A 25,030-nucleotide genomic window follows, 5' to 3' on the forward strand; every position below is an offset into this window, starting at 1 on the left:
CACGGACCGCAAGATCGTGACCTGGCTGAAGTCGGACGCTTAACCGACTGCGCCACCCAGGCGCCCCATCAAATCACGACATTCTTAAAGACAATGTGGTTCTCAAGCACCACAGAGGACTCCGATTATATGAGGAAAATTATAAGAATTACATCTAAAACATTACATTTAGATAGAATATTCTCATACATGCATTCATTGTTCGGCTATATTATATAGTGTTTTTCGAGTATATAAATTAAGTTTTGCAAAACATGATTTTATATGGACCATATGCTAACGTAACTGCTATGTGTGATTTAAATTCTAGAGTACTGTTGTCTAAATGGGTATAAGTGTCTCTGAGTGGGTGATTTTTTCACATCTGGGAAGAGTTATGACTAATTGCAAGCTGTTCAATGTGGTATATACCACCGACTCACTTGTCTTGGAGCAATGTGCTAGAAACAGAAAAGCATCATTCAAAGTATAAGTGGTCTAAAGGAGGCATTATACCAAGGATAGTATTATATTATTTATTTACTTATTTATTTTTCCAAAGATAGTATTTTAAAAATATTTTTTAATGTTTATTCAATTTTGAGAGAAAGAGAGACAGAGCATGAGCAGGAGAGGAGCAGAGAGAGAGAGAGAGACACAGATTCCAAAGCAGGCTCCAGGCTCTGAGGTGTCAGCACAGAGCCTGATGCGGGGCTCGAACCCACGAACTGTGAGATCATGACCTGAGCCAAAATCGGACACTTAACCAACTGAGCCACCCAGGTGCCCCATCAAAGACAGTATTTTAAAAGACAGTATTTTCCTCAGTAAGGAAATAGGAATTTACTGTTTTACCCTCAATTTTCTTATCTGCTTTCAGTGACTAACATCTTAAAGCTGCTTCTTTCTTATTATAGCAGGCCATAGTATATTTCATAATATGTAAAATATGGTGAATAGAAAGATGCAATTTGAACTACATCTAAATAAAATTCTTTTTAGGGGTGCCTGGTTGGCTCAGTTGGTTAAGCGTCCGACTTCGGCTCAGGTCATGATCTTACGGTTCATGGGTCTGAGCCCCACATCAGGCTCTGTGCTGACAGCTCAGAGCCTGAAGCCTGCTTTGGATTCTGTGTCTCCCTTTCCTCTCTCTGTCCATCCCCCACTCATGCTCTGTCTCTTTCTCTCTCTCTTTCTCTCTCAAAAATAAACATCAAAAAAATTCTTTTTAGTTGTCATGAATATCTATAATTTTATAAGCATAATATCATAAACAATAAAAAATTGCTAATGCTATATCAGGAGTAAATGCAAATTCAGAGACTAACAATTATGTGAATTTGATAATTCTGTTTTCTAAATTTATGCCCTTGTTATGTTGAAATGTATAGATATAACATGATTCAAAAGAAATCCACCTAACTACTGAACTGTAAGGAAAGGGTGTTAAATTTGACTTTTCCTGTCTTATGTTTAGTAGGAACACTGATATCACAAGCATAAATTGTATTGGAATGTCTTAGAACTCCTTAGGATCAGAAAAAGTAGCAAAAAAGGAGGGAGGCAGATTGGTATATGTCTTACCTTTTTTTGTTTGTTTGTTTTTTAGTATACACTATAGCAAGTACTCCTCTAAACAACACGACCAATCCTAATTTATATAGGAGAAAATGGGAAATTTAGAGAAGTAAAAATTGTGGCAAAAATCATACGTACAAATCATAAGAAGCATCATTTGAATTCAAGTTACTTGACTCCTCCACTCAAGTTCTTGACCACTTATCTCTCTCATTGTTAGTCTGGGGCCATCTTGTGTTGCTATATTCAGTCTGTAGTCAAGGTCATTTTAGGCAAGTAGACTAGAAGTATATGATTGGCTGTAAGTATACAGCTGTGTCTGTAATATCCATCAGTTCACAGCTAAAATATGCTTTGATATCTTTTGAATAGGTCTAAATTGAGCTAATGTTAGTGAATTAAACTCACTTTACCTAAAAGGAAAAAGAAGTTGAATCTTTACATTCATCTAAACTTTGGGAGAATTATTTGAAAAATGAATTGAGAACTATTGGTACAACCAAGTAGATAGTGGAGATTATGTAGGTAAGGAACAAAAACCTTGTGCTGGATAATGGACAATCCTTAATTTCACTGATCTGAAGTTAGGGTAGGGAGCTACTTGTGTTTTATAAAAATATTAGTCACCAAGTATTGAGCCTACTATATAGCAACCCCCGTAGGAGGAACTAACCATGCAGAATTGCTAATCCTCATGACATTCCTACCTGCCAAATAGCTATCTTAGCTCTACTACTCCTACTGTGTGACCTTGAACACCAGCTAGCTTTTCTCCTTCAGCTTCCTCATCTATGAAATTACAATAACAGAAATTTATCTTTATGAATATTATGACCTGAGCCTAAATCAAGAGTCAGATGCTTAACCAACCGAGCCACCCAGGTGCCCACAAACAAAACACTTTAAATAGTATCTGGCAAAGAATAAGCATTTAAATAATGGCACTTAATATTCTGGGTTCGTACATAAGGAAATTGAAACACATTGAAATTAGTTTGCCCACGATCACTATGTGAACAGTCTTAAGATTCAAACCCAATTCTGTGATTCCATATTTTGATTTCACAAAGTGTGTGTCTCACTATGACTTTAAATTATGACAGTGAATTATAAAACAATTAAAATACTACAAATGTAATATACATCTTCCCTATACATAAATCAAGAAGTATAAACTTTTACCATGAATTATTGTATTTTTAAGACACCATTTTGAGATATTTCATAATGAGAAGGTATTCACTAAACCTCCCTTATTTTTCAAAAAATTATATAGTAATAAATAGGACCTAAAATACCTATAGCAAATATAAAGAATTGATAGCATTTAAGGTATTTACAAGGGTCAAGACAGAACAACTAAAGACAATGTCTGAGAGCTCTTCTCTATAAGTCTCCTAACTCATTTATTGGAGTGTCCATAAATGAGACAAGGTAGTTAACTTCCATTAGGAGCTTCATCATACCTTAAAAACAAAGGATTAGGGGATTATAATTAATATTAGAAACACACTAAAGTTATATTTTCATTAAGACTAAATGCATATATTATCAGCTAAGTATATCTAGGATCTGTGTAGTTTGCCACTAATAATAATAGTTAAGCCCTATTTACAACTTGCTATAGTCCACATACTGAAATTCATTATCTCAATCACTGCTTATATTTTTATTTTATTTTATAAAACTGTCTCCCAAATGGGCTCAGTTGTTAGAATCCTGCAGGATGCATGTTGGCTAAAAACATAGATTCTTAGTCTTCTTCCCAGAATGAGATGAGACTGTAAATCTGGAGGGAGTGAATAATTTGCATTTAACAAGAACTTCAGGTGATTATTTAAATCTTGAAAACGTAGGTCTTAGAATTCAGAGAAATGAGCTAAAGTAGAGAAATACAGCAAAGAAATTGCTCAAGATACCACTGAGGGATGGAAACTGGGTTTAAACTGGACTTGTGTGTGTATTTGCAAAGCCGCCCAACCCCTCTCCCTCCACCTAAATTGCTTTTAATAGTGCTCCAAAGCCAAATAAAATATATACACTTTCGGGAGTTATTTTGAGAGATGTCTTTTGGTCAGCCTACTAACTTTCTACTAACTTTTGGTCAGCCTACTAAAAAGTGCCCTGAGACTAATACAATGCATTTGCAAAACAGTTTCACATCCACCCAATTTCACACATGTGGAAGTCCTCTCCTCCAAGGCCAACTGTGTCTCAGTTACAGTGAAGATGTGAATATAGGGACTCGTGTTTTAGTGAACCAGGATCCTGCAGCTGGTGCTGGTTTCTTACATGCCTGCTGAGTTGAAACCAACCAGAATTTAAAGTAATTGTTGCTTTGCAATGCAACTCAGCAGGAAAGGCAGTGACTAAGGGGACAGACAGGTTGCCTGCTAGGTTTAGAATAGGATTTCACACTTCTGCAACTTCTGATGAATGGCAGAGTCAGAAGGTAACATGGAAATTATTCTGTCTAAAATTTTCATTTTCCTAAGGCCACAGAATGGACAGTGATTTACCCATGATCTAGCTCAGAAATCTACCTTGAACTCTGATAGTTTTACAGAGAAGAGGTAGGACAAGGAGACAAGCTACAAACAGCTATGGTGGAAATCAAATGGGAATGAGATGACTCCCAGCTGCTGAGGACAATAGTCCTCCAAAGAGCTTGCAGCCAGTAGTCTTCCTTATGGGATGCAGAACAATTAGAATGTGGACTTTGACTTTCACCACTGTTGTTTAACAGTGTTGGAAGTCCTAGCCTCAGCAATCAGACAACAAAATGAAATAAAAGGCATCCAAATTGGCAAAGAAGAAGCCAAACATTCACTTTTCTCAGATGACATGATCTCTACATGGAAAACCTGAAAGACTATACCAACAAATTGTTAGAACTGATACATGAATTCAGCAATGTTGCAGGATACAAATGTACAGAAATCTGTTGCATTTATCCACACCAATAATAAAGCAACAGAAAGAGCTATTAAGGAAGTGATCCCATTTACAGTTGCACCAACAACCATAAAATACCTAGGAATAAATCTAACCAAAGAGGTAAAAGAACTATATGCTGAAAACTACAGAAAACTTATGAAAGAAATTGAAGAAGACACAAAGAAATGGAAAAACATTCCATGCTCATGGATTGGAAGAACAAATATTGTTAAAATGTCGATACTACCCAAAGCACTCTATACATTCAATGCAATCCCAATCAAAATAGCAAGAGCATTCTTCTCAGAATGAGAACAAACAATCATAAAATTTGTATGGAACCACAAAAGATCCCAAATAGCCAAAGTAATGTTGAAAAAGAAAACCAAAGCTGGAGGCATCACAATCCCAGACTTTAGTCTGTATTACAAAGCCATAATCATCAAGACAGTATGGTATAAGCACAAATAACAGACATATAGACCAATGGAACAGAAGAGAGAACCCAGAACTGGACCCACAATGTATGCAGTATGGTCAAACTAATCTTTGACAAAGCAGGAAACAGTATCCAATGGAAAAAAGACAGTCTCTTTAGCAAATGGTGCTGGGATATCTGGATAGCAACATGCAGAATGATGAAACTGGACCACTTTCTTACAGCATACACAAAAATAAACTCAAACAGATGAAAGACCTAAATGTGAGACAGGAAACCATCAAAATCCTTGGGGAAAACAGGCAACAACCTCTTTGACCTCAGCTGCAACAACTTCTTACTTGTGTCTCTGAAGGCAAGGGAAATAAAAGCCAAAATAAACTATTGGGACCTCATCAAGATAAAAAGCTTCTGCACAGCCAAGGAAACAATCAACAAAACTAAAAGGCAAATGACAGAATGGGAGAAGATATTTGCAAATGACATATTGGATAAAGGGTTAGTATCCAAAATCTATAAAGAACTTACCAAACTCACCACCCAAAAAACAAATGATCCAGTGAAGAAATAGGCAGAATACATGAATAGACACTTTTCCAAAGAAAACAACCAGATGGCCAACAGACACATGAAAAGATGCTCAACATTGCTCATCATGAGGGAAATACAAATCAAAACCACATTGAGATACCACCTCACATTGGTCAGAGTGGCTAAAATTAACAACTCAGGAAACAACAGATGTTGGCAAGGATGTGGAGAAAGGGGAACCCTCTTGTACTATTGATGGGAATGAAAACTGGGTGCAGCCACTCTGGAAAACAGTGTGGAGGTTCCTCAAAAAATTAAAAATATAATTACTCTACAACCCAACAATAGCACTACTAGGAATTTATCCAAAGTATATAGGAGTGCTAATTCATAGGGGCACATGTACCCCAATGTTTATAGCAGCATTATCAACAATAGCCAAATTATGGAAAGAGCCCAAATATTCATCAACTGATGAATGGATAAAAAAGATGTCATTTACATATATAGTGGAATATACTTGGCAATGAAAAAGAATGAAATCTTGTCATTTGCAGCAACATGGATGGAACTGGAGGGTATTATGCTAAGTGAAATAAGTCAGTCAGAGATCATATGTTTTCACTTTTATGTGGAGTTTGAGAAACTTAACAGAAGACCATGGGTGAAGGGAAGGAAAAAAAAAATAGTTACAAACTGAGAGGGAGTGAAACCATAAGAGACTCTTAAATACAAAACACAAACTGAGGATTGATGGGGGGATGGGGAGAGGAGAAAATGGGTGATGGACATTGTTGGGATGAGCACTGGGTATTATATGTAAGTGATGAATCATGGGAATCTACTCCCGAAGCCAAGAGCACACTGTAAACACTGTATGTTAGCTAACTTAACAATAAATTATATTTAAAAAAAAATGTGGACTTTGGAGTCAGGGAGGGTTCAAACCCTAGTTCTACCACTTATTAAGAGTTAATGCATATAACACCTATACCTCAATTCTCTCACCAGTCACCCCAAGACTTTAGCTCATTAGAATCCTTAACAAATGTGATGTTTTGGATAACTGAACTTCTAGGTAAGTTTGAAACACTTATACTTTTATCTTATAATTACTCTAGATGGAAATTCTTTTAAATCTTATCACTTCTCTTCATTCCTAAATAGAGGACATGTATTATCACAAACTCTATACTATTTTTGTTAATTTAAAGTCATCATTTTAAACCTCAGTGTTCTCACTTTGAAGTAATGCTTCTGAGCCATTTGAGGTATGCAGGATTTTTAAAGAAATGGTCCCGGACACATGTGTTTTCTATTTGGGTTGAACTATCTACATTCTTTTCATAGCTTGGCTCTCCCTCTCTAGGAGATTATCATTGGGGAGCTGGAGTTGTATATATGTAGGATATCTACTGAGGAAATAAATAAAGAGAAGGGTGAACATTAAGGGACAGAGTAGAAGATCTCGGGGTCTCACAATTAGATTAGATGTCCATCCTTTGTGATGATCAGGTTGATATTCAGTATCAGCCTGAGAGAAGTATAATTTCTGTCCCTGAAATATCGTCTATCAACTTTTTTCTCCTATGTAGCAGGAATTATTTTAATGAGAGACAATGCTTTCTCTGTAGTCATAAATAAAAGAATCAACTGTCGGGGTGCCTGGGTGTCTTAGTCGGTTAAGCATCTGACTTTGGCTCAGGTCATGATCTCACAGTTCATGGGTTTGAGCCCCAAGTCGGGCTCTGCAGCTCGGAGCCTGTAGCCTGCTTTGGATTCTTTGCCTCCCTCTCTTTATCTTCCCCTCCCCTGTTTGTTCTTTCTCTTTCTCTCTTAAAACAAATAAACAAACAAACATTAAAAAAGACTAATAAAAAGAAAAAAGAATCAACTGTCAAAATACCAGGGAGAGTCAGTATACCTGTGTGAATGCATTTCTGTCAGTATATAAATGGCTTCGCATTTTTTTTTCTGGTTTCGCGAGGGGATGAGTATAGGGAAGTTCTAGATCCTAAATATATTAGTGACAGGAAAATGAGGCTTAAATAGTGGATATCTGGGATTCTGAAACTAGATATTTCCTGCAACATTGTCCCTGCAGGGTACTGTAAACTAAGAACTGGACACAAATCAGGATGGCTGCTAAGAGGCTTTACAGGTGGGCACCTGCACTAGCAAGTAAGTTATTTTTAGAAAAGGAAAATATAAGGGCTTTGTGATCTGTGAATTCCCCTATAAGTGTAAAGATTATTATTATTATTAAACCACTTTTTGAGTAGGAAGTGTTTGATTCCATGGAATTATTAAAAACATTCTTTTCATGTTTAACCAAATGTCCCTGAGAATAATGATGAATCACTTAACAGCTTCAGCAAATCCCATTAAGCCCAAGCCTTTTAGGGACAGTCTGTGTTTGATGTGACCTATGGTTTCCCTGAAAGTCTTACTGGTTGTATTGGTAAATAACAGCCACCAGAAGCCAGAACTCACATTGTCCTTTTCTTGCCCACTTTTGCGTGATACATGAATCCATCCTCAAGCAAGTGAACAGAGCAAGCCAGGCTGGGAAGCACAGTTGGACTTTGACCAGATATCATTGCTGATTTGCCAGCTAATGTGTTCCTCCAATATGTGCTAAGGCAAAGGCAAATGCACACTCACAGTTCTCTGTAAGCATAATACACCCCAATTTACCCTTGAGACTTCAGAAATAAAGAAACTGTGGAATACTCCCCCCCCCAGGCATCTCACATTTTACTTACTAATTTATTAAGCCTCTTAATAAAACAATGTAATTAGAGTGGAATAAAAATTTTTAAATATTAAAAAAATTAAAAGTATATGTTGGGCTCTTCTTTAGAAAACAAAATTTAGCTGACATTGTCAAGAAACAAAACATCTTCCTAGAAAAATGCAGAGTTGCCTATAATTTGCATAAAGATTGTATTTAGTGAACCTCTCAGACTTCCTACTATACAAAGTTCTCTGAAAAATCTGTTTGCAATAATAGTTTCAAGACTGAAAATCTTTTTTTTTTTTCAAGTTTATTTATTTATTTTGAGAAAGAGAAAAAGCATGAGTCAGGGAGGGGCAGAAAGAGAGGGAGAGAATCCTAAGTAGGCTCTGCATACTGTGGAGCCTGACACAGGGGTCGAACCCACAAACTGTGAGGTCATGACCTGAGCCAAAGTTGGATGCTCAACTGACTGAGCCACCCAGGCACCCCAAGAATGAAAGTGTTCTTGATGATGCCGTTGCTAAGCACCATGCCGGGCACACAGCAAGAGCCTGGTATATAGGGGGTGAGTGGAGAGTGAATAAGTACAATTTATTTGCAGTAACATTTTGAAATTATGAAATGAGTATCTAAAATTACTCTATGGGAATTTTTGAGAGGCTTTCTGGAGGAATGGGTATATGAGTTGGGTAGTTTGTGGTTGTAACTCAAGACGATTGTCAGAAATCTTTAGAAGGTCTGGAATCTAATTTTCCTTAAGAATACCCCCCCCAAAAAAGAATACCCCAAAATGACAAAAGTAAGTAAAACAAAGTAAAATAAAGGTCAAAAACTTAAAAGGGAAGTGCTGAGGGTGTTTTTTACTCCTAAATAGTCAACAAAAGCCAGATGAGTCTGGGAAGAAGAGTGACTATCATATTATTATTATTAATTATTCACTATATTTATGAGCCCCGATTTGTGTGCCAGATGAACTGCTAAGTACATTACGACTCTGCAATGTCGATATTATCTTCAATTCATAGACACAGTAACTGAAGATTAGATATATTACAGAATAAAACTTGTAAGCATATGTAGAATTAAAATCCAGGGATGAAAACAAAGATCATAGATTAAATTCATGGAGAAATTTGGTTTTATGTACAGTAATTCACTTTACAGATAACGATTCTGGCATCTATATTGATTTGTTGAAAAACGCTGAATAATATCAGTGAGGAAATTTGGATCAGGAATTGATTGCCCCAGAGTTCTCATATAAGGGAAAATCTCCACACCAGCTGAGACTTTAAATATAAAGGGTATCTGTTTTTCAAGTGATGGTAAACATTTTTAAAGTCTTACAAAAGGGGGGTTTTCTGAATATTCAGGCTCTTTCTAGGTATTATAATATTGAAATCAAAATCAAAAACACGTATTAATCTGACTTGATTAAAAGTAATCCCCATAAACTGGTTTACTCAACTACATTATTTCTTAAAAGTGAACTAAATGCAGGGCTTTCCTCTTTGGCCCAGAAAGAAATTATCTCTGCTTTCACATTGCTCCCATCCTTCCCTAAGGAACAGAGAGAAATAGAAAAGGCATAGGGGTCAGGGGTTCAATCTTTTCAATCAAGCTAAGTCCAAGGAAATTAAACACTTGGCTCAAGGTTTTTAAGCTAGTTATGAAGGTGAGCTTACTATTTAGAACTCCCAAGTTCCAGTACAGAATATTCTCCATTTTAATGTTAAGTTTTCTGGTTAATGTTATGGTGAAAACACCCCTGAAAGCTTTTTGTCTCATGCTTCCTGGGTCAGAAAGCATCTAGAATATTATTTTGCTGCTGCTTTGAGGAATTAAAATAGCTAATCATCAGTTTGGTATGTCTTTTTGGAATGTCCATTCAGGGTTAAGAAGCAATTAACCAGAACCACTTTATTACTGCTTCTTTTCCTATTCCCTCCTCCTCTCCATATTTATCCTTCTGCTAAAGTTGCCTTTTGGGCCGACAAGTAAGACTTGAAAATAAATGTCTCATAATGCATCATAAAGGAAACCAAATGTTTTTGGACAATATGAAGAACTAGGATTTGCATAACCTTTATAACTCACTTTGAGCAATGACAGGTGGTCCTTAAATTGGCAATTGTTTGCTTTTAAAAGCAAAATATATATCCATACATAATAAGTTGTGTGAGGAGCATTTCAAGGTTCCAAGTTCCAGAAATGAGTCACCTATAGCCATGTATCAGAGGGAAATATTAATTGTATGAAGCTGGGGCAAAGTTCCTATAATCTTTGTCTTCATTCTGAAAGGGCACATGTGTTTAAAACAATGATTAAAGAGAACATGACTTCTTAAAGCAATGTAATTTTCTTTGGAACACTTAGATTTGACATGGAATCGCACACTAGGTGAAATTTTGGTCTAACTGGACAGTCTCTCATCCCACTCCCATTTCAACATATTTTTTAAGAACCAAGAGAACTTGGACTTCTAACAGAGTACAAAATTATGGAATTTGAAGCTCATTCAGTCCCATATTCTGACTAATGAAGGAATCCCTACTAAATTGTCCCTGGTATGTCCATCCAGTTTTTGCTTTAAGATCTACATAGAAACAACTGTTGACTGTAGATAGATAGATGATAGATAGATAGATAGAGTATAGATAACATGGGGGGAAGGTAGGAATATTTAAGTAAATATTAACTTCACTTTGAATAAGCCAATTTACCATTCCAGAATTCATATATCTTAGGTATCGTATGGTCAACTATGGCATAATTACCATTACCATTATTAAGTCAATAAAATGGCATTGTTGTTTAATATGTTTCTGGACAAACTCCAAAAAACTGGGGATATGCCTAAAAATAAACATGCTCTATAAAAATACTTTTCAACAAGGTAAGGAATAAGGACCAAAGAGTGAGAATAACTTGGAATATTTCTTAATTTGACTATGAATATATAGACTCATACCATGGCATCCAGGGGGAAACTTGAAGGAGAAGCTAAGAGAGATAATACAAAGCCCCTAGAAGAGGAACCTACCAACAATAACAAAAGCTTGAAACCCAGAATCAAGCATAGGACACAGGCAAAATTAAGTTTTCCAAGAAAGTTTCAGAGCCCTTTCAACAGGCAACTTCTGGAACTCTCCTAAAATTCATTTATCTAGGATTGGGTAAAAGCATCTCAAACGAAATTTGCTCATGTGAAGCTTCTTAACCATTTGAATCACAGACTGGGGCAAACATGGTCCAGAATTTCTGTCTTCAAAACTCAAAGCACTATTGGGTTAATAAGACAACCCCTACTAAGCTGGTTTACTGCAATGCAATGAAGCAGTCTTAGCAGAGATAATAAATTAAATCAAGTCCCAGAAATGACGAATTCTGCTTCACCCAGGGACCGTGCGGAGGCTCAGAAATCAGACTCATCTTGGATGCAGAGTGAAGAAGCATTAAAAAAAAAAAAAAAAGAAGAAGAAGAAGAAGAAGAAGAAGAAGAAGAAGAAGAAAAAGAACATTTTTTTTTTAACTTCACAGAGTTCTCCACCTCTGCGTCGCATTAGCCTGGAAAGGATGCTCCTACAGAACTGCAAGGGCATGCAGAGGGGGATGTGACGCCCTTAGGAAGGGGGGACCAAGATTCCAACTGACCTTTTTGCTGTTTAAAGGACTGAATCGAGCCTGAATGGTGGACCATTTTCACTCTGTGCGTCCCAGCTGGGTTCGGAAGCTGTCCTAGAGGGAGGTGGAGGAATAGTAACCAGACTGTTTGACAGGCTCCCGGGCTCCACACAATCCCTGAGCCTCCGAGAGCGCGCTGCAATCCGACACCTGCTTTAGCCGGCACTTAGCTCCTAAGGCTGCGCGCCCACCGTTGTTATGGCAACGTCGGAGGGCGGTCCAGCGTCCAGCTCCCCTTAGCGGCTACTCCGGGAATTAACCTCGCATCCCCGGAGCGTCCAGTGCCGCAGTGTGGGTGGGCGTTGTGTTGGGTTTGCTGGGAGAGGGAGAGGAGGACTTTTCTTAGCGACTATAAATAAATCCGAACAAATCTCTGGAGCCACTAAGTAATTACCTCTTTTTCAAGTTTGAGGCGAGTTATTATAACGGGGTACGGTTTTAATTCACTAAAAGTTGGTCTGTAAACACTGGCACTTGCAGAAGGGCCAAGCTGATCTATCTCTCCCCTGAGAGGAATGCAACAGCAGATGCAGAGACGTTTTTGTCTTTTCCTCTTAAAGTTGCATACAGGAAATATGGATAACTTCCACTTAGCCAGTAGAATGGTTTTATCAGATAAGCTATGTTAAATGTCTAGTACACCACTGCATGTGAGTTATCCTCTTGTACTTCAGCCTTTGAGGCATTGGATGCTATAATAATGGCATGGGGCCATTTATCAGTAACAGGTGCTGTAAAAACACTCTCCACGATACCTAAAGTAATCCTAGCAAAAGCCTTATAAGGTATATAGAATATTATTTTAATATTGTAAAAGAAACTAAGGTCCACAACAACAAAGAATTCTCAAAATCATAAATAACCATCACCTTATGTTGAGAGAGAAAGACACCTGATACCAAAGAGGTGAAGTAACTATGGGAGGGCCAAACCACACTGGCCAAAATAGAATCAGGAGCCAGTTCAACACATTCTTCCGTCTCTCTTCCTCTTACCTTCCTTTTCCTGCTGCCTGATTCAAACGTTTTAGCTCCTTGTGGAAGATGTAACCTTATTGAACAAGAGCAAAGAGTATATGCTTTCCCGAATTTTGAAGGTTTGTGAGACCAGCTCAGTCAGTTGAGGAATACAAGTAAAGGCAGATGATAAAGAGAAAACAGTTGTTTCAAGATGTTCAAAACCTCACACAGGTTGAGCTGCTATCATACACTTTTTGATTTCACCTGTAGTGCATAATACAAGGGCAGTAAAGGGAATGTAGCTTTGAACAAGCAGATGTTCCAGTTAAATATGACTGCATAAAAAAACACTCCGAAACTATTATCTCTCATGACATTTCATAGGTTGGCTAGGCTCAGCCTGGTGGTTCTGCCTAGAGTCCTCTGGAGTTTTCAATGGCTAAGCCTGGAGAAGACAGAAATTGGATTCCACTCCCAGTGAAAGGCCTAGCAAAGAATTTGCAGCTGTCTTTAATGAAGGACACCAGTGTTTCCAGAAAGAAGATGTTGAACATTCAGTAAAAACTAAGTATGCAGGCACTGAAGAAATACTTGGTTATAAAGAATTAACTCAGTGTGAGTTTTATCTTGAACTGAAGATTCAGAACAAACCTCAGAGACTGTCTCCACAAAGCCTCATTTTACAGCTAATTTTATACAAAAGAGCACTGAAACCCAAGACAATAAATGAATTCCTGAGGGTGTTTTTGTTATATTTTGTTCATCTGCAGTTAAAATTCTAATGTAGCTCAACTCATAGGTCATTCCAATTACAATCCAACTCATTGAATTCTAATAGCACCCAATCTCTTAGGTGAGGATTAAATTAAATAATATATTTAAAGACTAGTTCATGGCAGGAAGGTAAAGCTCAGTAAATACCAGATACTATTATAATTATTACCCCTGAAGATCTGATCTTCTTTTTATTTTATTTTTGTAAGTTCATTCATTTATTCTGAGAGAGACAGAGACGGCACGAGTGGGGTAGGGACAGAGATACAGGGAGACGGAGCATCCCATGCAGGCTCCATTGCCAGCGCAGAGCCTGACCCGGGGCCTGCACCCATGAAAACACCAGATCATGATCTGAGCCGAAATCAAGATTTGGATGCTTACCTGACTGGGCCACCCAGGGGCCCCCTGATCTTCTTTTAAAAACCCCTTTAAATCACTAAGTTTAGAATCAGAAATATTGTGGAAATATGAACATTAATTCAATTCATAATTGGGAAGAACAATTGAAAGAAGTAAAAGCCTATGGTTCTACTCTACACTTCCAGGCAGAAGGACATCTTCAATTTCCCAGAGCCTCTTCTTTTGCTGATGTCTAATTTTCTCCAACCACAACTCAGCTGGAGGCGAAGATGTGGGCACTAGAGCCAGGAATGAGTTAAGAATTAGAACCTCATTAGAAATTAATTATAAAAAAACGTGATTTGGTATTTCTAACACCATCGCACCCTCACGTCAGCAGTGCCAACTATGGTTAAATTATCTTCTCATAAAGTTGATTACTTTTAATTAGAAATATTTTAGGCTGGACTGACAGATTGGCTAGCAGGGAATTCAAAGAACATCTTTGCTTGTTTTAAAATCAGTCTTTTAAGGAAGGTTGCTAGAGGAACAGCTTTCGTAAGGACCCTAGAAAATTTCAAGCACCATCTGCTTTACAGGAAAGGCAATGCAAAGAGAAGGAAAGGCTGTGTGTGTGTGTGTGTGTGTGTGTGTGTGTGTGTGTGTGTGTGTTGAAAGCGACAAGGGCAGGGGGTTTGAACAAAGACCTTCCTAAAAAATAAATCTTCCTATGAACTGATAAGAGGAAATTTTTTAATCTGACATTTCCATTGTGGAAAGGTTAGGAATGAATATATAATAGCTTCATCAAAGATGGCTAAACTGATTTTTTTTAATTTTTTTACTATCTTTGGTTTTAAATTTCTTTCTTCAAATTTTAAAGATGAGAGAATATTTTATATAATGTTCAGTGATGAAACACAATTATCATATGTTATATGATCTTGACTTTGTTTTGCAAAATGGGAAAAAAAAGACTGGAAAGAAGCATACTAAAATTTCTAAATAAGTAATTTTGCAAATAGGGATTAAAGCTGATTTTTTTATACCTCCATAATTTTTGTCATGTTCTACTTTTTACAAATGATATATACTGATTTGATATGGATTTTATACATATATTCTTAAAATCTCTCCCTATCTATCATGCTACAAAGTAATGTTTCTTTTTCAGTCTTGGACTTTTGTTTTGTTTTCTTGCTCAGGTCTCTGCTGCATTCACCCTCCCACAGCTCACCACCTGTCTCATGTCCTCCTTAGGTAATTAATTTATCAGACCACATGCTAACTTTTGCCTCCCAGAAGAGGTAGGAAAGTCTGTTTTTACATCACTGGGAGGTTTTTTATTCCTTTGAACTTCGAGATATGAACACTCAGCTCAGCCAATCGTTAGCTTCCCTGTTTTGTGCTCTATCACAGGAAATGTGAGACTTCTGTCATTACCTCTTTGGGTCTTGAATAAATGACTTAATTGAAATTGGGTTGCCAATTCTGCTCTCACTATCTAAATGGTAACTGAAATAAAGCAATTCTCTTTTCAGTCATTCCCTCTACAGAAAACCCAATTATTTAAGGTAGTAAAAGGCAAAATGATGAGCGACTGGGTGGCTCATTTGGTTAAGTGTCCGACTCTTGGTTTCAGCTCAGGTCATGATCTCATGGTTCATGACATAGAGGCCCCACATTCAACTCTGTGCCGACAGTGCAGAGCCTGCTTGGGATTCTCTCTCTACCTCTCTCTCTGCCCCTCCCCTACATGCATGTGCTCTTTTTCTCTCTCTCTCAAAATAAATAAGCATTTAAACAAAATAAAAGGCAAAATGAAATAACCAAGTCACATTGATAATGGGTTCATTTGAGAAGAGTAAGGAAAACAGAAGGGGAGAGCTCCCCCAGAGACATTATTATAGAGAGACTCTGATCTCCCTGAGAGTGGACTGAATGTTGACTGTTTCTTCAGGGACCAGTATAGTTCCTTTCACACAAGCTGAATGAATACTTACTAATGAATAAGAAACGAAAGCAACTAATTTAAAATTTTAAAATGACTTCAAGAAAAATGCTGCTTCAGTGGCTTGAGTAGCTGTCTTCTTCCTTATGCAAAACCAAGGGGAATTATATTAAAATCATTTATATATTTTATGCTTATATATATTTATATTTAATATATGAACTACTTTCTTGGTGCGAGTTGCTATCCATACTCTATTAGAAGCACAAACAAGCTCTTCAGAAAACTCAGTGCTGTGATACGTGAAGGGTGGAGTACAATTTAACGGTTGTTTCCCCCAAAGCCTAGTGTAGCTGACCACACGTGACAGTAAAAGAACCGGTGAGTCCTTCTGACAGCCAGGCTAGATGCTCAGAGATGCATTCAGGAATGACAGGTCCTAAGGGATGTAAGTGCCTAAGAGAAAGCAATGGAGGAAAATCAGCAGCTTCCACTTAATCCGAACCCATCCTGAGGTGCTCTTATCACACAGCATTTTGTTGTTGTTTTTACTTTTTTTAATGTTTATTTTTTTGAGAGAGAGTGAGAGAGTGAGCACTATTGGGGGAGGGTCAGAGACAGAGGTTGAGAAAGAGAATTCCAAGCAGGCTCCATGCTGTCTGCACAGAGCCCCACACAGGGCTCAAATCCCATGAACCATGAGTGCTGGAAGCCGAGCTATCCCAGCCTGAGTGGCAGGGCCTGGGCTGTGGACGGATTGGTGACTGCAAGGCGGCCCACAGACAGAGAAGCTTTTTGTACTCCCGCTTCTAGGTAATTTGGCCTTAATAAAAGTACCTGGGGTATTGTCTGTTGGGGAACCGCCCTCGACAGGCCCCCTGGGAAAAGAACCATTAGGAAAGAAAATAAGGTTCCACAAGAAATTGTGTGGCCTTACATTTAGCCCTTGCCATCCCCTATGGAGACTCCTCTACTTACAGGAAGGATAGCCTCATGCGTTTGCCAGCAAAGAGGCCGACAAAGGAGAAACATGGATTTGAAAGCCTCACTCTGGCAACTAAGGAGTGTATCTCTGGGCACAGGTGCCTTCAACTGCTAGGCCCGCCTGGCCCCTCGGAGGCATTCCAGATGATGATGATTGAACCTAGTGGGTTAAGGTACAGAATGGTTCATTAGTTCCTAGGTGCATTGTGTCTCTGAGAATGTGTGAGGCATGGGTTTCTAAGGCCCTTCCGGCCCCTTCCTGGCACCTCGGACTGAGGCAAACACATTGTTCTTCTGGCCTCATGTGGTTAGGAGGTCATGTCCCTATAACTGTTCCACTTGAGGTGTTGAGAGATAGATGACCTTTCATGAAAACAGCAAAGCAAATGCTTTATAGATTATAGATAAATGCAGATGCATAATGGAATAATGTAAGAAATTAATCAATAATCAAAGGGTATGAGGGAACATTACAAGAAAATCGCCACGTTATTTCTTAGAGGTTGATTACACATAGAAACATTTTTAAAATTAGGTAATGTTAGAAAAACATAGATGCCAAGGAAATCACTAGCAGATATAATGCCACATTTGCTACAATAAATCGGCCAGATCAACGCACTGCTGTTGTCTGTGTCCATTTTTATTTTTGTTTTATTTTATTTTTTTTCACTTTTTCACCAATGCCGTTTATGCTTCAGGAACCCCTGGACCTGCTGGAGCTGGACTCCGGCACATGAGATCATTACCAGAACTGAAATCAAGAGTAGGATGCTTAACTGACTGAGCCACCCAGGCACCCCATTATGACGTAGTATTTTGAAAAGACAGGGACACAAAATGATTTGCTTAAGAAGACAGCATTAAGATGCATGGAAAAAAGTAGCTGATGGTGGAATAAACATTTTATAATATTATGTCTCTGTGGAAAACTTATCATCACTCAGGATGCCTATAGAATAGAGACCATGTTTATTGTTCTACTATTCAAGAAGCCCCATGATCTGCCCTCAACACTCTCTAATCTTGTTTCTAAGACTCTCTTACACTCCGTTTTGTTCCTCCAATGGTTTTCTTCCTCATAGGCCTCTCTTCTTTTGCTGCTGCTGTTTTCTGCATTTGAAATGCTCACCCTAGGGGCGCCTGGGTGGCGCAGTCGGTTAAGCGTCCGACTTCAGCCAGGTCACGATCTCGCGGTCCGGGAGTTCGAGCCCCGAGTCAGGCTCTGGGCTGATGGCTCAGAGCCTGGAGCCTGTTTCCGATTCTGTGTCTCCCTCTCTCTCTGCCCCTCCCCCGTTCATGCTCTGCCTCTCTCTGTCCCAAAAATAAATAAAACGTTGAAAAAAAAAAATAAATGAAATGCTCATCCTAAAACTCCCATCCTATTCAAGTTTTCTCAACCCCTACTCTCCTTTAAGTCCCCAAAGCAATGCCATTTCCACGATGAAGCCTTCCTTTTTTTACATCCACTCACTATAAAGCAAGTTAGATGTGAATTTAATCTCCTATAATTCCTATAGAATATGACTAACATCATTTCATGGCCTTTTACCATGTTTGTATTGTGCATTATATATGCATGCTTTTGAAAGTAGGCACAAACTTTTCTCTTGTTTGCTAAGAGTCTAATAAGATATTCAAATATCAGTCCAGTGTATTAATTGCTTTTCAAAATTAGCATGTAAGACTATGGCTTTATATTGCTCTGTGATTTTATTTACTCCAGGCAGATAATTTCATAAAGACTAATTTTGCTTTGTTTAGAAAATCTAGGATTATAATAATTATTGATTTATTTTCTACATCTGTTCATCTTCATAACTTCTTAAACTGATACTCTGATCATCTGGACCACTCTACCACATTTTGGTGAATTTCCATGCTTTTGAAAACAGCAAGTTTTCCATGAAAACTCAGCTGAAGTTCTGGATGTGGAAGTGCTAGTCTATGGCTAGTGTCTATTCTGATAGCCTGATGCTTCTGCTGACTTACGCCTGTGCTATACTGGTTGTTGGGGTGTTTGCCAGTAGGAGGTGGAAATGAAAGCAGCTTCTGTAGTTACCTATTTTCTTCTCAGAGAAAATGTATTTGTGGCCCTCGGAGGCTGGAGTGACTGGTTGTGAATACTCTGTGATCTCTATTTGAACATAAGCAGTCCAGCAGGAGCAAAGAATGTATCTGCTGGCTTGACATTCCCCCAAAGACATTAACAATGCAATATTAAGAAATCCTTTAAAGAGATAGTGTGCATGAATATTTATTTACTGGAAAAAGTTTCCTGATTTATTGTTTTTTGTTTTTTTTGTTGTTGTATGGGGGGGGGAGGGGCAGAGAGAAAATCTTAAGCAGGCTCCACATCCAGCGCAGAGCCTGATGTGGGACTTGATCCCATGACACTGGGATCAGAACTTGAGCTGAAATCAAGAATTGGAAGCTCAACGAGCTGAGCCACTCAGGCACCTCAATATGTCACTTATTAATAACAAACTGCAGAGGCACCTAGGTGGCTCAGTTGGTTAAGCATCCGACTTCAGCTCAGGTCATGATCTCCGAGTTTGTGAGTTTGAGCCCTGCATCAGGCTCTGTGCTGACAGCTCGGAGCCTGGAGCCTGCTTTGGATTCTATGTCTCCCTCTCTCTGCCCCTCCCCCACTCATGCTCTGTCTCTCTCTCTCTCTCTCTCTCTCTTTCTCAAAAATAAATAAGCATTAAAAAAAATTGAAAAAATAACAAATTGCCAAAGAATATTGCAGTGTGAGGTCAATTTTTGCAAAAAAATTATATGCACAGATCTATGATAATAAAACTCAAAACAAAGCAGAGTCTACATAAAGAAGATAGGGGGTGAAGTAATTTTTTTTTTCATTTTGCTTATTGATATTTTACCCTTATTCTCCATTTATCCCTAGAGTGACATGTTCTGGGTTGCTTTTTGTCACAGTGTAATTATCAATGGCCTCAAACTTTAAAACGTGTCCTGTTTTGGATAGTAAGTTAAGCAGCCACCTTAACCACCAAATGCATATGACTTATGTTAGAAAAATAAGTGCAAAAAATACAAAATGACAACAGTATTTAAAAATAGTCTGGGCAGGTGGCACCGGGGTGGCTAAGTCAGTTGGACACCCAACTTCGGCTCAGGTCATGATCTCATGGATAGTGGGTTTGGGCCCCATGTCGGGCTCTGTACTGACAGCTCAGAGCCTGGAGCCTGTTTTGGATTCTGTATCTCCCTCTCTTTCTGCCCCTCCCCTGCTTGCACTCTGCCTCTGTCTCTGTCTCTGTCTCTGTCTCTGTCTCTGTCTCTCTCTCTCTCTCAAAAACAAATAAACATTAAAATAATTGAAGAAAATAGTCTGGGCAGAAAATGTGGTTATGCCATTTTAATCCAATAGTAGCACAGATTTAAAATTGAAAACAGAAAATCAGCACTTGGCATGAAGGTCCCCTTTCTGATGTAGCAGAGAAATGTGGAAGGGAAGGCATTGCTTTGGGAGTCTTGTCCTGATGTGTAAACTAGCATGCCATCTAACAGTGTGCAAATCACTTTGCCTTCTTGGTTCAAGGTGTCCTATCTATGATAAGGTTGATGGATTTGATGCTCTCTAAGGTCTCTTCTGCCCCTCGTATTCTAGGATTCTTTTCAGTTGGAAGAGAATTTCATATGCTCTGACTTCAGAAATATAATCCCTGTGGCTGGTTTGACTAGGATTATTCCTCCTTCCTCTCCAGAGGAAAATAGTAGAAATAGTACAGAAAATCTTCACTGATTGAAATCTACAAATAGAAACCTTGTGGCAATATGAACTTGAGTGGGGTCTAAAATTAAATAATGATATGATGAAGAGACAGTTTGCAAAAAAATAAAACTAATACGATGAAAATGTTACTGAATTAATTATTTAATGTGACAGCATTGAATTTACTTAAAAAATAAATATTGGCAACTTGAAAACATTTATGTATTAACAATGTGTCAATTATAGCCCTTGTATTCATTAATCTAAATAATTTATGTTAGCATTACTGAGTAGATGATCACATCATATTACCTTGAAAAATATTTAGTAATCATACTTTATATCAAATAAAGTTCTTCTTCCTCCCTTCCTATAATTTCTACAAATATTAGAATAAAACTACCTATTTTATTTTTAGTACATTTAACAAATATATACTGGAATCTATGTGCCAAATTCAGCCAGGATATATATATATATTTAGTCTTTGTAAGCTTTGTACCAGAAAAACAGTACATCTTTGTAATTTCTTTTTTTTTTTTTTTTTTTTACGTTTATTTATTTTTGAGACAGGGAGAGACAGCATGAATGGGGGAGGGTCAGAGAGAGAGGGAGACACAGAATCTGAAACAGGCTCCAGGCTCCGTGCTGACAGCTCAGAGCCCGACGCTGGGCTTGAACCCACTGACCACGAGATCATGACCTGAGCCGAAGTCAGATGCTCAACCGACTGAGCCACCCAGGCACCCCTCTTTGTAATTTCTTTAAGACTAGATAGCAAATGGTTATATAAGCCCTAAACGTTTGAAGTTCCAAGTCTCCCCTGGTTGTGACGTTTTATTGTAAAAGAGTGATTGAACACTTTGTGGGGGTGGGGGGGAGCAAGAAAAAAAACCACTATAGCAACACATTTTACACAATAAAAACAAGAATTTTCTTCCAGTGACTTTTAGGAAAGTTTGCCTTTTAACTATCATGACTATATTTTCCAATCTTCAAATAAGGTTTTGTCACCTAGGAATCAGTAAAATATTGATTAAGGAAAACAGAAAAGAGACTGACATTATACTTTTTCATATGCAATGCTGGAAGTTAGAATAGCTTCTTCAGGTTGTTGATATAAATGACTTCATCTCAAAATCACATACCTACACAAGATATAATTATTCTCAAGTACAGGAAGACACTTGAAAATCTTCAATAATTTGAGGAATGTATAACTTACAGAGTCTATTTGAATAAATAGATTCTACTTTAAAAAATGAATTAGAAAAGGGACCTCAAGAGTAAAATATAATTGTATCTAATCTTTATTTACCTAATTAAATTCAAGTGGATAATAATACACACTCCAGGGATACTTAACATAAGAACTACAAAAAGCTATTAAAAAGAAAACACTATAGAATAAATTCTGATTATTAATTTCAACAAATCCAGGTAGTTGGGCTAAATGAGAATGTTACAGAAGTCTAAGGAAAGGAGAATTAGAGAGGAAAAATAAAAGTTTAATATAGTCTTAAGACCTTCTTTTATTGGGGAGGGGATCAAACAAGAGGCAAATGAAAACATGAATATTAATAGAAAAATAATTTTCTTTAACTCATTTGATTATGAGAACAAGGAAAATAAAAAATAATATTTAATGAATGGGGAAAGAACAATGAACTTCCCAAGGAGAAAACAAATGAAATATATTGCACCTTGATCAAACCAGGAAAAATAAGGAAAAGGAAAATGTGTACTCAACAGTGAAGACAAATTATACATTTAAAATAAGATGAAAGGAATGAAATCAAGCATGTCGGCCAATATTCCAAATATAAGGACTCTAAAAAGAGTCCACTAAAAGACAGTGATTTAAAGTGGATTAAAATCAAGATAAGCACTTTGCGCAAAAAAAAAAAAAAAATAAATAAATAAATAAATAAATATATATATATATTTAATGGAAACTAATAAAGTGGTGGTCAAAATGATTTCAGGTAAATGCAAATAAAAAAGTGGGCAAGTCTAGCAATATTATCAGTCAAGATGGAATTTCACATTATACGGAATAAAATGTTAAAGAGGCACATTACATAAAGCTAAAGGTATAATTTATAAAGAAGATATAAGTCCTATACCTTATGCACCAAACTGTACAGTCATTAATATAAAAGCAAAAAAATTAGATGGACAAATTGATAAAATTGCAAATGTAATGGAAGACAATAAATATTTCTCAAAAAATTTAATATAATAGACCAAAGTAAACAACTAAAGATCTAGATTGACTTACTACAATGAACTTCATTTAACAGAAGTTTATAAGATCACACTTGTAACACTTATCTTTGTATTTTGTGGACATTCACAAAAATTGGTCCTGTGCTTTGTTATGTTCCTTTTGTGTCAACTTCACTAAACTACAACCGTGTTCTCCAGAATTGCCTTCCCAATATGGTTCCAGGCTAAAGTTGATCAAAAAGAAATCAGTGCAAGCCTAGTAAACTTAAAGGAAAGCAGCAGCCATTTCCTCTGAAGGTCACTGTGCTTACAAACAATGAGACAATGACACAGGAGCAGACAGATTCTAGAAGGTCCCTATTTTTCCCAGTACCATGTCCAGCTCTTTTTTGCTCTATGGAAGTACCATGCCAGGTGCAGAGGTGATAGTCTTTCCATAGGCTGCTCCACCAATGCTCCGTCACGGACCCACTCTAGATTCCCTGGCAAACTCTGGTTTGTTTGCCACAGCAAGTGTTCAAAAGAACTGGCTAGTTGCTTTTCTCTGATTCTCTAACATCCCTTTTTGGACTATTCTCCACAAAACTCCTACAGTTGGGTAAGTTCTCACTCCTGTAGTAAATCCTTATTCCATAATACTTAAAGTATTTCTCATTCTGTTTTGCTGATTGAACCCTGGTTGATAAAAAGAAAAAAAATGAAGGAAAAGTAAAGCAAGACAGAAAAAAAAAATAATGCAGAGTATTGGGGTGCCTGGGTGGCTCAGTCAGTTAAGTGTCTGACTTCAGCTCAGGTCATGATCTCGTGGTTTGTGGGTTCGAGCCCGTGTGGGCTCTGTTCTGTCAGCCCAGAGCCTGGAGCCTGCTCTTGATTCTGTGTCTCCTCTTTCTGCCCCTCCCCCCTGCTCGCTTTCTGTCTCGCTCTCCCTCTCTCAAAAATAAATAAACATTTAAAAAAATTTAAAATGCAGAGTATTTACAGACCACATTGTAAGATTCTAATCTAAAAAAATCATAATTTAAAACAAAAAAATTCTCTGGTAGTCAGGGAAATAGAAGTTAAAATAGCGAGGTATATTTTTAAGCTCTTCACATTAGCAAAAATGGAAAGGAGCCATGGTATCTATTTTTATAGGGATGTTGGGAAAAGCATTCTTTCATACATTTCTTTGGAATTGTGAAGCATTAGAGCCTATTTTAACCAATAACCCATCTCTTAGAAGTCTATCCCATTCAAATAAAGCAGCCATAAATAATGACCTATATGTCAGGGTTGTTTATTGTACCATTGGTCTTGGTAGCAAAACACTGGAAACAAAACTCATACCCACCAATATGGCAGATTATGATTTATCCTAGTAGGGTATCTATCTGATTAGTTGGACAGGGAGAAAATATAGAGAAAGCTACATGCTGGGTTGTTAATATGGGTAGGTAGGTTAATACAACTGGACAGAAGAAGAGAGGCTGAGAAGGAAGCCAAAAGAGAGAAAAAGGAAAACAACTATACATCCAAAAGCGTGTGAATAACCACATGTACTCATTTATGTAAAGTTATGTAGATGTATGGCTAAAACAAAATTAAACACTAAAGACATTCTCATCATCTGGCCCGACCTATTTTATCCATCAGATTTCTCTGGATTTCCCAGCACAAAGTCTGTTTGGGTCAGAATGTAGTGCTTGATCTGCCTCACGAAAACAGCCCTTTGTTTCCTCTTTAGGGAATGTTCTCTTCTTGCTGTTCATCATCCAAGTTCTCCCAGGCCCAATGGCACCTCTTCCCTGAATAGACCAGCCCACATGAAGTCTCTTCTGAACTTGTTCATCCTTACTAAATAATTGAGAACTTAATTATATAGAATCATGAATTGTTCTGATTCTTTTGTGCCAGTTAGTCATGTCCCTAACGATTAGTCTTATTCTCAGTTTCTACTTCTCTTAAGAGATGCATCACCAAATTGTACCTTTAGTGTAATGACTGTTATGTTTAGCGTAATTCTTAGTATTTGGTTTCCAAACAAGGAGACACTTAGGAAAGTATGCAGCCTTGACCTCAGAAGATCTCAGTTAAAATTCATGCTCTGTTACTTCCTAAGGGATGTGCCTGAGTATATTTTGTTTCCCTTAGATTTAGTTCTGATATCTGTAAGATAGGTCTCTTA

General features: G+C 37.6%; 1 protein-coding gene across 2 annotated transcripts in view; it reads right to left on the reverse strand.

The window, feature by feature from the left end:
* ANO3 (anoctamin 3) overlaps positions 1–25,030 on the reverse strand; it is a 422,003-nt gene that overhangs the window by 260,888 nt on the left and 136,085 nt on the right. The window contains exon 1 of one of the 2 annotated variants that reach the window (XM_040495590.1): positions 11,859–12,063. The exons of the other annotated variant lie outside the window; for it this stretch is intronic. Coding sequence (XP_040351524.1) covers positions 11,859–11,904 — 46 coding nt within the window. The 5' untranslated portion in view covers positions 11,905–12,063. Of the gene's footprint in view, positions 1–11,858; positions 12,064–25,030 lie in introns of those variants that run through there. 2 annotated transcript variants of the gene reach the window in all.

The sequence above is a fragment of the Herpailurus yagouaroundi genome, unplaced genomic scaffold (genome assembly GCF_014898765.1).
Source record: "Herpailurus yagouaroundi ecotype Mexico unplaced genomic scaffold, PumYag 187, whole genome shotgun sequence".
Taxonomy (NCBI): Eukaryota; Metazoa; Chordata; class Mammalia; order Carnivora; family Felidae; genus Herpailurus; species Herpailurus yagouaroundi.